The 13,499-nt window shown below is 33.4% G+C and overlaps 1 protein-coding gene across 1 annotated transcript; it reads right to left on the bottom strand.

Annotated features, from left to right (window-relative positions):
* Window positions 1-7,130: 7,130 nt before the first annotated feature.
* LOC114711147 (lysine--tRNA ligase, cytoplasmic-like) lies at window positions 7,131-10,995 on the bottom strand (the record flags this gene model as incomplete). The annotated part of the gene is made up of 12 exons (XM_028895498.1): window positions 7,131-7,149; window positions 7,212-7,260; window positions 7,345-7,488; window positions 7,568-7,636; window positions 7,725-7,868; window positions 8,419-8,575; window positions 8,665-8,764; window positions 8,845-9,127; window positions 9,216-9,341; window positions 10,075-10,114; window positions 10,636-10,729; window positions 10,821-10,995. Coding segments are annotated over 11 exons (1,371 nt in total), but the record flags the coding sequence as incomplete, so codon positions are not given.
* Between the last annotated feature and the right edge of the window lie 2,504 nt (window positions 10,996-13,499).

Here is a 13,499-nt window from a genome sequence, read left to right as displayed (position 1 = left end):
TCTCTCTTCTTAACATGTGTCTTTTTTGAGATTTAAACTTGTATTATCATCCTTATAATGGTAAGACTGCTTATCATCTCAATCAATAATTTATTGATAAAATACTATGACATATTTTTGGGTATCATCCTCCGTATGAATGCACACATAGTTACAAATTTAATTATTGTAAACTTTTAAAAGAAGAAGAAGAAGGCATGCCTGCCTCCAATTCGGGTCGAACCGGATTAATTGACACAAGGTAACACAAGTGGAAACTTATCTCCATTCCAGGGTGTACCATAACAGTGACGAACTCTGGATGCTCATCATTCTGCTTAGCAATGAAACTCATTACACAACATACATGATTTTAAAGTTAAAAATTAAAGTTCTCTAAATAAATATGTTTTCTAAAATTCGAATTTGTATTTTTATCTTTATGATAATAATACTGCTTACCATCCCAACTAACAACTTACTAGTAAAATACTATCACGTTTTTTTGGGCTATCATCCTCCATATGAATGCATAGATAGTTACAAATTTAATTGTTATGAACTAAAAAAAAATCAAAAAGAAGAAGAAGAAGGCATGCCTGCGTCCAATTTGGGTCGAACTCGACTTGAATCCAGATTAATTGACACTAGAGCTGGTAATGCAAGCTAATCTGCCGGTTACAAGCTAGCTCGTGATGACGAGTCAGTCTTTTTAGGACAGACTTCTGGCAGGCTGGAATTTCTCCAACCCAACCTGTCAAGGTGAGTTGGCGGGTTAGGCCCGTCCACCTGCCAATTTTTCAAAATTTTTTTAACTTTTTTTCTTTTAATAAAATCTACTTAAATTCCTAAATACTTAAAATGAAACATACAAATAAAAATTATTATAAATAAAACATGGAATCCAAAGTTTCAAATATCTCAAAATATTAAACATGCGATTATATGAGACATCTTAAATGATTTAACAAACATCCCAAATTAAAACATAAATTCAAATCAACAACATCACAAAGTCACAAACATAATGTGTCACTACACAAATCACTATCAAATACTCAATCATAAGTCATTACTCAATATTGATAGGGTTCAGATCAAAAAAAATATTGATAGGGTTGGAGGCATGATCTGAAGATATAAAATTATTTGGTTGAGCTAAAAAAAATTAAAATTTTTTTTTTAAAAAAAGTAAAATGGACTGGCCCGTCAATCTTGCGGGTTAACCAACCGCTGGTTCGGTCTTAATAGTTACAGGCCCAAAAAATCCATTTTAAAACAGTTTCAATTTTTATCAACATAATCCGTCACTTCTTAACGGGTTGAGCCCTCCACCAGTTCTAATTGACACAAGGTAACACAAACGAGAGTGAGAGATGGCCCGGTTATCTAGACAGCGTGTTTGGCGGCCGAAAGAAGGTGGTGGCTGAGCTTGCAGCACATGACAGGACAGACCTCTTCGGCTTGGGTGGTCCCTTCTCTTTTTTTTTTTTGACCAGAAGTGGTCCCTTCTCAATTCTTCATGTCTCCCTATTGCTTATTATTCATATAAACGCATCATATCACTGTTCCATCATTCCCTTCACCTCAACATTTCCACTTCCTTATATTATTGTTTCCCATTTCATATGTGTGTGCACTTGAATGTTCTTTATTCCGTATCCCGCACAAGTATTATATTGAACAAACGGCTCGGCTGTAAATTTATTTCGAAAATTTTTCCTTAGCCGAAAAGTATTCTTAGATTCAATATGGTTCCAAAAATTTCAAAATGTAGCAATGTTGTTTCATATCCCCTTAAAAAAAACTAACGTTGAAAGTTAAAATATCAATATTATAGTTAAAAGTTTTAACGGTAAAATGACGGCGTTGCTCCATTTTAGTATTTTCAGAATAATTTTGAACCCAAAATTTTTTTAAGACAACATTAATCTTGAGTGAAAACTTTTAAAGTAAATTTACCCATTAACCCTTAAACACAGACTCATCACAAACCAATATAAGAGTAGTAGGGATGCACGTGGAGAGGATTCTATTTCGGTTTGCATCCATCTGAGTTTTGGTTGGCTTCCGCCAGGTTTGATTTACCTGTGATTCTTTCTACCCATCATAATTGCACCATTCATATTCTATCTTATTTTACGTTTTTTTTAATTTAATAGGTTCAGAATATAAAATAAAGATACATTTAATTTGAACTGCCCGCTTAATTCTAGGCAATTAGATTGTCATACAGGTCAAATATTCATTCATTAACTATGTTGTTGAACAAAATATAATACTATCACCGGTCCTTTGCACTACAAATTAGCTCTTATATTAAGAACATGAGATAGTACTGATAGTTAACTACATCTTATCAGACTTAGGTCATGGGACACGTATTTGTTATTAATTAGTTAATTATGAATGTCGCTTTACTTAAATCACTTTTTTTATTTCCGTACGCAATTAATTGGAACTGAAGGCTCTTCTTCGCCCACGTCTATTTGTTATTGGTATTGATTGGTAGCGATTTATATATAACAACAGAGTGGTACATTTCGATAATATAGTTAATTAATGATATATTATAGTTAATTAATTCACATTCATACGTATGACTGATTGTTAATTTATGCAAATTATGGTCAATTATGTGATGATCCCTCTACGGACAACTTTGGATGTTACCATTAATTTATCCATTTTCTCTTTCAACGTCCCATTTGTCCACAACATTATCTTGTTTCCCCCCACTTGTCAATTCCATATTCTTAACATATTCCAGTGTGAAAGGAAAATTGGGTTCTAATCAATTCATCCATCATATAATATCCAATAGCCAAGAAAGAGCTGTCAATCAAAACCATTTTTTAATATGCATTTAATTCATTTGATTATTTGGGTTTGAGTCGTCATCTCATTCACAAGCAAGGTAGACTAAAAAAATTTATCTTTGAAATTAAACAAGACATGTTGAGGGAAGAATTAATATTCAATTATTGCCAATAATTTTATAGCCTAATGGTATGAAAGCTTTTTTAAAAGTAAGAGATTATGAGTTTAATTCCACTTGTAATTTTAAGTCGTTAGCATTTATTTTTTCCATTAAAAATATTTAATTAGTGGATGAATTATGTGCTTTCGTTTCTTCATGAAAATTTTAACCTCTTCCCATTTAAATGAAATTATAAGGAACTGATCACATGTGAATGTTAGGATTAGAGATGTTGATTCGGATTAGAAAATTCTGAGTTATGGTTGATTATTTAGGAGGAAAAGTTAGACGCGCTCCACTCTTGTCCTCAGAGCATAACTTAAACTTATAAATGTCACTAATACGATAATTAAGTGAAAATAAATGATGCCACGAGATCACAAGTTGTTGTTTAGACCTTTTTTTTTTTTTAAAGGAAGGCCTAAATCTTAACAATGGCAATATGAGAGCTAAGATTTGGTTAGTTATAGTCATGTTGAGGTGGGCTTTATGGATTCTCATGCGTAAGCCCTTTTTTTAAAACACCAACTTGCTTAAAGCTAGGTAAGCAAATGACGCAATGTTTAGGTGTGGAGCCAGATATGTTAGGTAGACCCAAGTGCATCAAATGGCTTAGTGGTTAACCATGCATTTTTTATGTAAAAAATGGAATTAACTGGGCTCGTATGAGGAAATTATCATGCATATAATTAAAGAAAAGAATGAAATAAAGAAAATAAAACGTGTATGTATTTATATGACCAACTTTGTACCAAATAATATTTTGTTTAGGCAACTAGAATTATTTTTTTATGGGCAATAGTCAATTAACAAAATTGAGTAATGATGATAGTTCATTCTTTATTATACTTGAAATATATATATATATATTAAATTGAACTTATTAGACATATAGAATTGTAATCTGAACTGGTAAACAAAATGTCAGGCTTATTCTACCATAAATTTTTTTAACATAACATTATAGGTATAAGAAGCACTACAATATACTTGATAGAAAGGCATGCATTTCCTTTTGGGCTTTGGAAAAGGTGCATTCAGCTGGTCCAAATTTGTGGGTCCTCCTCTAATATATATAATTGACGATGGACAAAATTAAAGAGTTATATATAAATTTCAATAAAAGTGAAATAAAGTGTGATAATATGAAAAGGACGTCCACAGGAATAGACTGCGCGGATAGATTATAGTATAGTAGTCGATGTAGAATGGAATTCAAGCATGTCTTCCACTATAAAAAGGTTCGTGACTTGTGAGGAGATGTATCTTCATCCAAAATCAACCTAAGATTGCATTATTAATTTATTATCATCATTACATATTAGAATATCTTTACAAAATCATTATCATACATAGAATATTTTCAAACAGAAAGAAAAAGGAAAGAAGTCAGAAATTTTTGGATGATGATTCCATGGGGTTGCAAAGAAATTTGAAGGTGATTGATTGTATTTTGCCCACTCTTTTCTGTCTCCCTCAGCCTTCTTTTTCTGCCTATCATCTTTCAACCTTGGAAGATTCTTAATTATATCTACTTATATATGTGGAGTTTATTAATAAATAAATAATTGATGTTTATTGGTACAGAAATGGGACTAGAAATGAATGAATGTGGATGTGGAATGAGATATGATTTTTGAGGAAAGTGCAGAGCACATAACATCCACTTTTCTTTTTCCTGGTTCTGCCTGTCTTTATCAGTCAGATATTCCACTGGTTCGTTCTCTACGTCCTAATCTGCTTGTTCATTCAATTCAACTTTAAGCATTCAATTCAATTATGCCGGAGTTAAAAAAACCAATGAGGACCATCTCTTTATCTTCAATCTCAACCAACCATTTAAGATTGTACACATGCTGGCTGCTTGTTTGAGTTTTATTCTAATTGAATTGTACTGCCCCTTCTGATTTTTGTTGTTGTTATTCTTAGCTTTTGTTATAATCTTCTTGTTTTCGCTCCTGAGTTGTTGGTTGTGCTCTTGGTTTGGGTTGTTTTAGTTGTTTTTTTAATTGTCTTTTGGAAACACTCTCTTTCCATGGTACTACCTCCGGTTCTAAATATAAGAACTAATTGACTAATTGTGTAGATTAAGAAAATAAGTTAAGTTAATTCATTATTCGTAATAAATAAGTGTTGTCTTTCCTAAAATATTCTTACTAATCAAGTTTATTATCTAAAACTACCATTATCAGAAGGATTATCTTAAAAAAAAAAGATAAATATGAGAAATAAAGTAGATTGGGATCTTATATTTATGCTCAAAATAAAAATTAAACAAAATCTTATACTAAAGACCGGAGGTAGCAGCATTTTTCCTGCGACAAAAAAGGAATAGAGTCATCATGTGCAAATGCATGTCATTAAAGAATCTTGATTCATATATATATCTTTTCATTTAATTATGCAGTTGAGAAATGTTATAAGATAAATGAATGTGAAGTAGGAATTAGAAAGAAGATGCCTTTTCATTCATAAATCATAATGAAGTTATTGACCGTTACAACGTAAGACTGCTCCATATAGGATTGGAGATTACCTTTAATGTCATGTTTGGATTGGAAATAAGTGGTTTTGGAGAAAAGATTTTCTTAAAAGCTGATCAATTCAGTTTTCCCTCAAACCATGGTTTTTATCCCTCCAAACTATAGTTTCTAGTTCATTAATCTTTTTTTTTTTAAATTTTTGAAATCACAGAAACCTTGGTTTTGCTTGAAAAAGTGATTTTGTAGCGCTTAGCCAAACGTGTATTAAATAATTAAAGCATTGATGCGGGATTTTGTCTGCAATTTTGTTTTGGGCCTGAGGAAATTAAACTGCACTCTTTGATCATTAGGGTTTAGCTGAGTTCTAGAGGTCTGAGCTCTATGCCATAATTTTGTAAATCAAATATGAATTGTCGAGACTCTCACGTTCTCACAAGGAAATTTGACAGCAGCAGCTAGCGAATGGACTAAGTTAAGAGGCTCTGAAAGAGAATAAATGTGCTTAATACAATTACAAGTAACATTTTGAATAGTTATTTTTTTTAAAAAAAAATCTTGACACAAGGAAGTGAGGAACAATACGAAACACTTGTTATGGTTACTAATAATTTCACTAATAATGGATATAAAGCTATGTCATTATTATGAGTCAGACAGTTATGATTCACTAATGATAGGATAAAATTAATTGACTTCATGGTTCTTAAATGAATAGTAGTTGACATCCTTAAACATATAGAAAAAATATGCAATTTTTCAATTTTATCCTTCTCTAAAATTAATAATAAAAATATCCAGGAATCATTCTCGTAAGTCGTAATTAAAGAGGGTTATTTGAAAGAAAAAAACAACTGCCATATTTTTTTTTGTCTATATTAGGACTAATTATAACTTTAAAACTTTAGACTACAATAAGAACTGGAGCAAGTATCTCAATGTATAACAATAATAGAATCTTTTCACTGTTCTATTAGTCCCTTTGATTCTTATTATAAGATCTTTTTAAAAAAATATTTTTGATCCTTTTTATAAAACTCTATGACAGTTTTAATGAGTATTAAATATTTTTTTTTCCTTATATGCCCATATTTAATAAGGTAATGAGAGAGTAGAAATTAATATGATTTTAGAAATTCAGTGTAGTTAATGAGAATAATATTGAAAATCACTTAATTTTATGACAAATTTAATGCTTTGAACTGTGTTTTTTTTTTTGATACACAAGAGACAAAACAAAACAAACTAAAAGTGGCAGCCTCCACGGTGTAATCCTTCATTACTAACTCACGCAACTCCTCAGTCATGAATGAGAACAAATGCAAACCAGGGGCGGTCCTTAGCGCCTTCTTGGCTAGATGATGGGCTACCTCGTTAGTTGATCTCGGAATGAGACCCAGATCCACCTCCCAAGAGTTGAACTGTTTTTATTAGTACAAGTAAATTATTTATTAGTCTCTCCTAATAAAGACCCGGGGGAGGGAGTATTAGATAAGCATAAGCATAACTAAAACACGCTTGTATCAATTAATTAAACTTCAAAATGGCAACCTCAAGTCAATTTATAGATCATACATTCGTTGAAATTCTCAAAAAATTTGGGGTGCATCTGTATATGAATTCAAGTAAATAATAGCCAACATCACTTACAATTCCTCATTTTCATTTCTCTTAATTCTCTTCACATTTAATCCCGAACACCAGCAAAAACTGAAACCAAAAACTGGCAGAAAAGAGCTTTTCACTTAATCAGATAAGGTAATAGCACAAACCTTAGAATGTTCAATCTTGGGGTTTCATGGATGGGAAGAGGAGAACCTCCTGTTTATCCCAAAACATTTAAACACTGTAAGCAATCAGTGATTTCAAAGACAAAAGGTGGGGGGGGGGGGGGGAGACAAGAACCTTAATATTCTGTGAATCAGTCAGCAACATGGTCAACCTATCAATGCCCATACCCCAGCCGCCAGTTGGAGGCAAACCGTACTCTAAAGCAGTACAAAATGTTTCATCCAAGCCCATTGCTTCATCATCACCTGATTGCCGATCCTGAAATCCAAAAGCATTGTAATAAACACACAATACTGATACAAACACATCAGTATATCACATTTTATATGTCAAATACCTTGAGTTGTTCTGCAAATCGCTGGCGCTGTACTGCTGGGTCATTCAATTCAGTGTATGCATCGCATATCTGAAAAGTAAGAGTCATGTGAAGCTTTAATGGTATTGCGGCCAACATGTTCGATTCAAAATTATTACCCAAAAGTTCAGAGACTAACTTCATGTTTATTAACAAACAATTCAAAACGTTCAGTGAGGCCAGGTTTTGATCTGTGCCACTTTGCCAAAGGACTCATTATCTCTGGACTGTTTATGATGAATGCAGGATTCACACACTTTTCCTCCACGAAGTGACCCACAAGCTTCAACATGATAAACATAGCATCACATTAGAATTAAGACACAGTTCGATATTGATTAAGAATTCCAGAACATTATGTACAGGCATAAATAAGCTATAATAGCGTATACATGTACAGTTTCCAATCTCACATGGTATCATTGATGTCACAATTCTGACCTATGCCTATTGAGATGGTGGAGCTTAATAATTGAGAAACTGGGCAATAAACGTGTCATACTTTGCCATGGCAATAACCACTTGTTAAACGAACTAAAAAGTAAAATGCACAAGTAGACTTTTTATCCCCTTATTGGTGGCAGGAAAGAATGTATTAACTACTTTTGGGCAATTATCTAGCCTATATCATCCTCGGCTCCAAAACACAGTAGAAGGAATGCTCTTCCCACTATTTGAATTCTTATCATTCTTTAATTGTGGATTCATCAGCATCGAGACATAAATTATCCCCTGGCTAGGCACGTGTTTAATGTCAGTATAAAAATTTAGCCGGAAAAGGGAATCGTGAAATCAAAATTCATGCAACAATGACAAGGTCATAAGGAGAGTACTTTATCCAATAAACGAGCCGTTGTTTCAGGTGGAGGGCATTTGATGTCAAACTTCAAACATGCATCCTTCAGATACTTATTAGCTTCCTCACTGGATAAGTCCTTGGGAATACTTAGGCCTGCCATCTTCTCCAACTCCTCTATCTTGTCGATCCTTCTGCAGACATCAGAACATCCAAATGAATCAATTAATGAAAATTACAGTTTATTGCCACAATTTCTTGACCATCAATATACAAGACTTACGTGAAAGGTGGAGTAAAATCAATCTCAATTGGATCCTTATCCATCCCATTTGCATGGTATTTGACTTTATAACTTCCCTTTGTAAGTTCCTTAACCATACCTACTTGAAGGTTTCACATCAGGAGATAAACCAGGTAACTTGAAGAGAATGTTACAATATAAGAATCAACAAAATCTTACCACTCAACATTTGCTCAGTAATCTCCATCAAGTCATTATAGTCTGCGTAAGCCATATAGAACTCACATGTAGTGAACTCAGGGTTATGCGTCAAATCTATGCCCTCATTTCTAAACTGCTTTCCAATTTCATAAACACGGTCCAAGCCACCAACAACTAGCTCCTTAAGATAGAGTTCGGGTGCAATTCGCATAAACAATCTCATGTTAAGTTCATTGTGATGTGTTACAAATGGACGGGCTGCTGCTCCACCGGCAATCATGTTCATCATTGGTGTTTCAACCTTGAAGAGGAAGGCAAAGTTGGTAAATGAAAGGGGGGAAAACAGAAAAAAGGAAGTTGGCCTAAGCACACTAAGAGCGAGAACAAACCTCCAAGAAATCAAGGTCATTGAGGAACCTCCTAACGTAAGAAACAATTTTGCTCCTGGTCTTAAATATTTCTCGAACCTCATTATTCAGCATCAAATCCAAATGGCGGAGTCGATATCTTGTTTCCTACAGAAGAGATATATAAAATGTATTCAGGTTATATGCGCCCACCTATACACACACAGAGACAAGGATGATTTCCTGACCACGAGTGTGGCATATAAAAGGAGATGACAGAACGAGTGGGAACAAGTTTAAAATCGTGAAAAACTTGTCCTTGGTTAGAACAAATTTACTTCATCTTTCACCCTCACTTCACTCCCAGTCACATCATCCGATTAAATCTGACATTATTTTTTGCAATAAAAAAGTGACATCGTTCACAGCTTGCTTGAAGCATCCATTCCTCTTCGTTAAACACAAAGTACAGATACCATGCCATTCCTTGCTTGCCAAATGGGAATTACTTTCAGAGAAATTGTTGCGCTTGACATGATTTTGAAGATGTCTTAACAGTAAGGCTCAAGCATAACTTTCTTATTCTTTGATTGATAAGATTTGCTTTAAACGCTATTTAACATGTAACTATGCAGATATCAAGGAATGTCAGGCATTACAAGGAATGGAATGAAACGAAACCATCTCATTTTAATGAAGAAAGAAAATTAATAGCAAATCATCCTCAGAATATTCCTTTGCTCTGTGTTTTGTTCCTTTGTGACGTACGTACCAAGACATTTTCAATAACAGCAAAAGCTTCTCTCCTCAGAGAAACTACATCTGCTGGTGGAGTACAAACTACAAAGAGTAAGAGAGAATTTTACGAGGAGGAAAAAAAAACGAGACATAGTGGAGCAACCTGGAACTTGAAAAATTCAGCCTCATCCATTTCAGAGTTCCTGCACCACAGTAATATGGGCAGCTTTAGTCCTGTTAAGATACTAAAAAAGAATAGAATCATATAGAAAAAAACATAATCCACACATAAGAAAATTGCCCACCAAACGAATTAAAAATGGAAACTCCGTCAACTAAAGATCATGCAGCAGCAGCAGCATGGAGAAGAAAATTGCAGGGAATACAATTCTAACGTAGTTAAATTGTTAATAATGAATTAACATATGCAGTGGTAGTAAAGAAGCTAGCTCGCTTGGTCCAACAACATATCAAGGTCAAGAAACTGAAAATTCCACATCAATGTTAAATAATTTTTCCTTTAGCTACAGGAAAAACATGACGAACGGTTCAATTTTTATGTGGTGACGGCTCCGTTCAGTACGTTGCTCTACCTTCATCCCAAGATGAGTCATTAACATGAGTTCAGAAATCAAGGGAAGGATGGCTCCCAAGATTCACTATCCTATAACATTTTCACGTCTCAAAATATTTGATCTTAAGCAAAGAGCAAAACGTTACATGCCTTGCATCAGCCATAACCTGGACCTTTGAACCCCCACCATGCAGATCATAAAAGACAAGCTTTGCACCTGAAGACCGTTTCTGCATGATTCGTCCTGGAAATGCAGAACATGTAGAATCAAACACATCATTACATAAAGCATTAAATACGCATAAGAAAATGACAGAAAATAAAAATGTCATTACCAGCCAAAGACACAGATGTGTCCTCAATATGCTCTCCATTGCCCATCCCCCCATAGGTATCAATGTACTCACTAATACACATAGAGACAGCAAATCTGTGTGGATAAGGGTTTTTTACTTCATCCTTCTCAGCTGCAAGATACTTCAGCCGATTCTCATGGTATTGCTGCCGGGAAAACAAATGAAGGTTTCATATGATAGTACATTTACAAATAGTAGTAACAAGAGGAGAACTTTACCGTTGGGTCTATATCTTCATCATCAGCAGATGCAGCTTTATTAGATTGGGCACTTTGCATTTCAGCTGACTGAAAACACAAACACAAATTGTATTTATGTTGAGATGTCCTAACTAGCTGATCCACTATCAAAAGGCGGAGGTATAATCACCTAATATTCTGGCATGTCTGAGAGAGAAATAAAGCGCTTATATTAATCCCCACCCGGTAAAGGAAAAAGGATTATATGGCGTCAAATCACAAAGAAAACGGAAAATCCATACCTATTAGCGCTAATCAAAATCAAAATCAGTAGCATCTTGGTGAAGCAGTAGTCGAAGTTTGTCATCCAGAAGCAGTGAAATGATTACAGCTTTCTGGCGTTCCACAAAATTGAGTAACTTCTTGGCCTCCTCCTCCCTGCGCCTTCTTTCCTCTTCCCTCTAGCTTGTTCTTGAGTTCCCGATTCAACTCATCACTGTAACGATGAAGTTGCCATAGTCAACGAGGAAGGAGAGAATATATTAACTGCAGAAGCAACTGCCTTCAACTGTTAAAGAATTAGGCACCTAACGCATTGCTAAAACAATTGTGAGCGCTAATAATAATGAATCAAATATAAATTGAATGCAAAACATGCGGAAAAACTTTTGAAGCTGTAACTCAGATACATGCAAAATAACAACTTTCGAAGTAATGTGGTTTACAAAATACACTCAGTTCTACATTGATATGTTTTTAATGCAAATCATGGTCAATTATGTGGTGACTGCCATAGTCATAGTTAACCACAGGTTGCCCTGATGGTAGCGTTACCTATCACCCTTGGATGAAGTCTCAAACGCGAGCATGACATTAATACGAGTTTATGCGCGTGAGTGTGTTTGATTGTATGCAATTTAAAAAAAAAAAAAAAAGGTGACAACTTTGCATTTTATTAATGTATCCATTTTTTCTTTCAACGACCCATTTTCCCACCACATCATCTTTTTCCCACTTGCTAATTCTATTCATAATATATTCCAATATCCATTATAGACCTACTACGTTTAATAATGTGTGAAAGGCAAAATGAGGTTCTAATTTATTAATCCATATAATATGCATTAGCAAACAAGGTGATGCTGCCAATCAAAACCAATTTTTTTATATGTATTTGATAGATTATTTGGCTTTGACACGTCATTATCATTTCCAAGCAAGGTAGACTAAACAAAATATATAGAGAAAAATATTCAATTATTGGATGAATTATGAGAGTTATTTCTTCATGAAACTTTCAAACTCTTACCATCTAAAATGAAATTTAGGGACGAATTTGTTATCTCACTTGTGAATATTGGGAATTATAGATGTTAATTTAGATTAGGAAATTCTGAGGTATCACTCTTGTGTCCAATATATACCTTAGATTTCTAAAATACTAATATGACAATCAAATGAAAATAAATGATGCCACTAGATCATTAAGCCATATTTTTTATACTCTATTTCATATATGAGTTAAATATTAGTGAAAATTTGAAGGGGAAAAAAAGTCTCGTGTAGGATAAAATTGGACAAGAGAAAATGCTGAGTTTGAAACTGAAATTTATTATTTTTTATCTAGATGTGTTGAATCAATAAATGACATCAAGTTTGCAAAGACCTAATGAACCATCTGGCAACTAAGACTTCTTAATCCTAACAAAAATATCATAGGCTCATAGCTGAGGTTTAATTAATTTTTTTTTATAGCATAGGTTTAATTAATTATATCAATCATGTTGAGGCAGGCCTTATGGTTTCTCGTGGTTCAACCCTTTTTTTTTAAAAAAAAATTAAGACCAACATGCTCAAAGCTACTAAAATGAATATCAAGTTAGTCAAATTAAATGACTTAGGGATTAACCATGTTTATATCGAAAATGAAATTGGCTCCTATGAGGGCATTATCATATAAAGAAAAAGAGTGAAATGAAAAAAAAAAATTGTCTGTATTTGTGTGAGCAAGTTTATGTTAAATAATATTTTGTTTAGTGAACTAGAATAATTATTTTTCGGGGGCAACGGTCAATTAACATAGTAGAATAATATTAGATAGATGTAGAATTATCAAATAGAACTTATTAGACTATAGAATTAGAACATGAACTGGTAATCAAATGTCAGCTTTGTTTTCTTTTAATTTTTTTAATGTAAAACATTATAGGTGTAAGATAACACTAACGTATAATATATATATATATATATATATATAATTTTTACCAGACACTAACGTATAATATATGAAACAAAATAGAATGCATTTTCTTTTGGGCTTTGGACAAGACTGAGCTGGTCCAAGTTGTGAGCGGTCCTCATATATTTGAAATTGGAACAACATTAAAGATTATATAAATTTCAATGGATGAAGCTGAATAAAGTCTGATGGAATTTTTATGTTTCAATCAAAATACAAGTTTAATAACCAATAATGATT

The sequence above is a fragment of the Neltuma alba genome, unplaced genomic scaffold, assembly GCF_004799145.2.
Source record: "Neltuma alba isolate B1F8T4 unplaced genomic scaffold, ASM479914v2 tig00011279_pilon, whole genome shotgun sequence".
NCBI classification, from domain to species: domain Eukaryota; kingdom Viridiplantae; phylum Streptophyta; class Magnoliopsida; order Fabales; family Fabaceae; genus Neltuma; species Neltuma alba.
The sequence above is the reverse complement of the archived record's forward strand: the minus strand, read 5'-3'. Positions and strand labels throughout refer to the sequence as shown.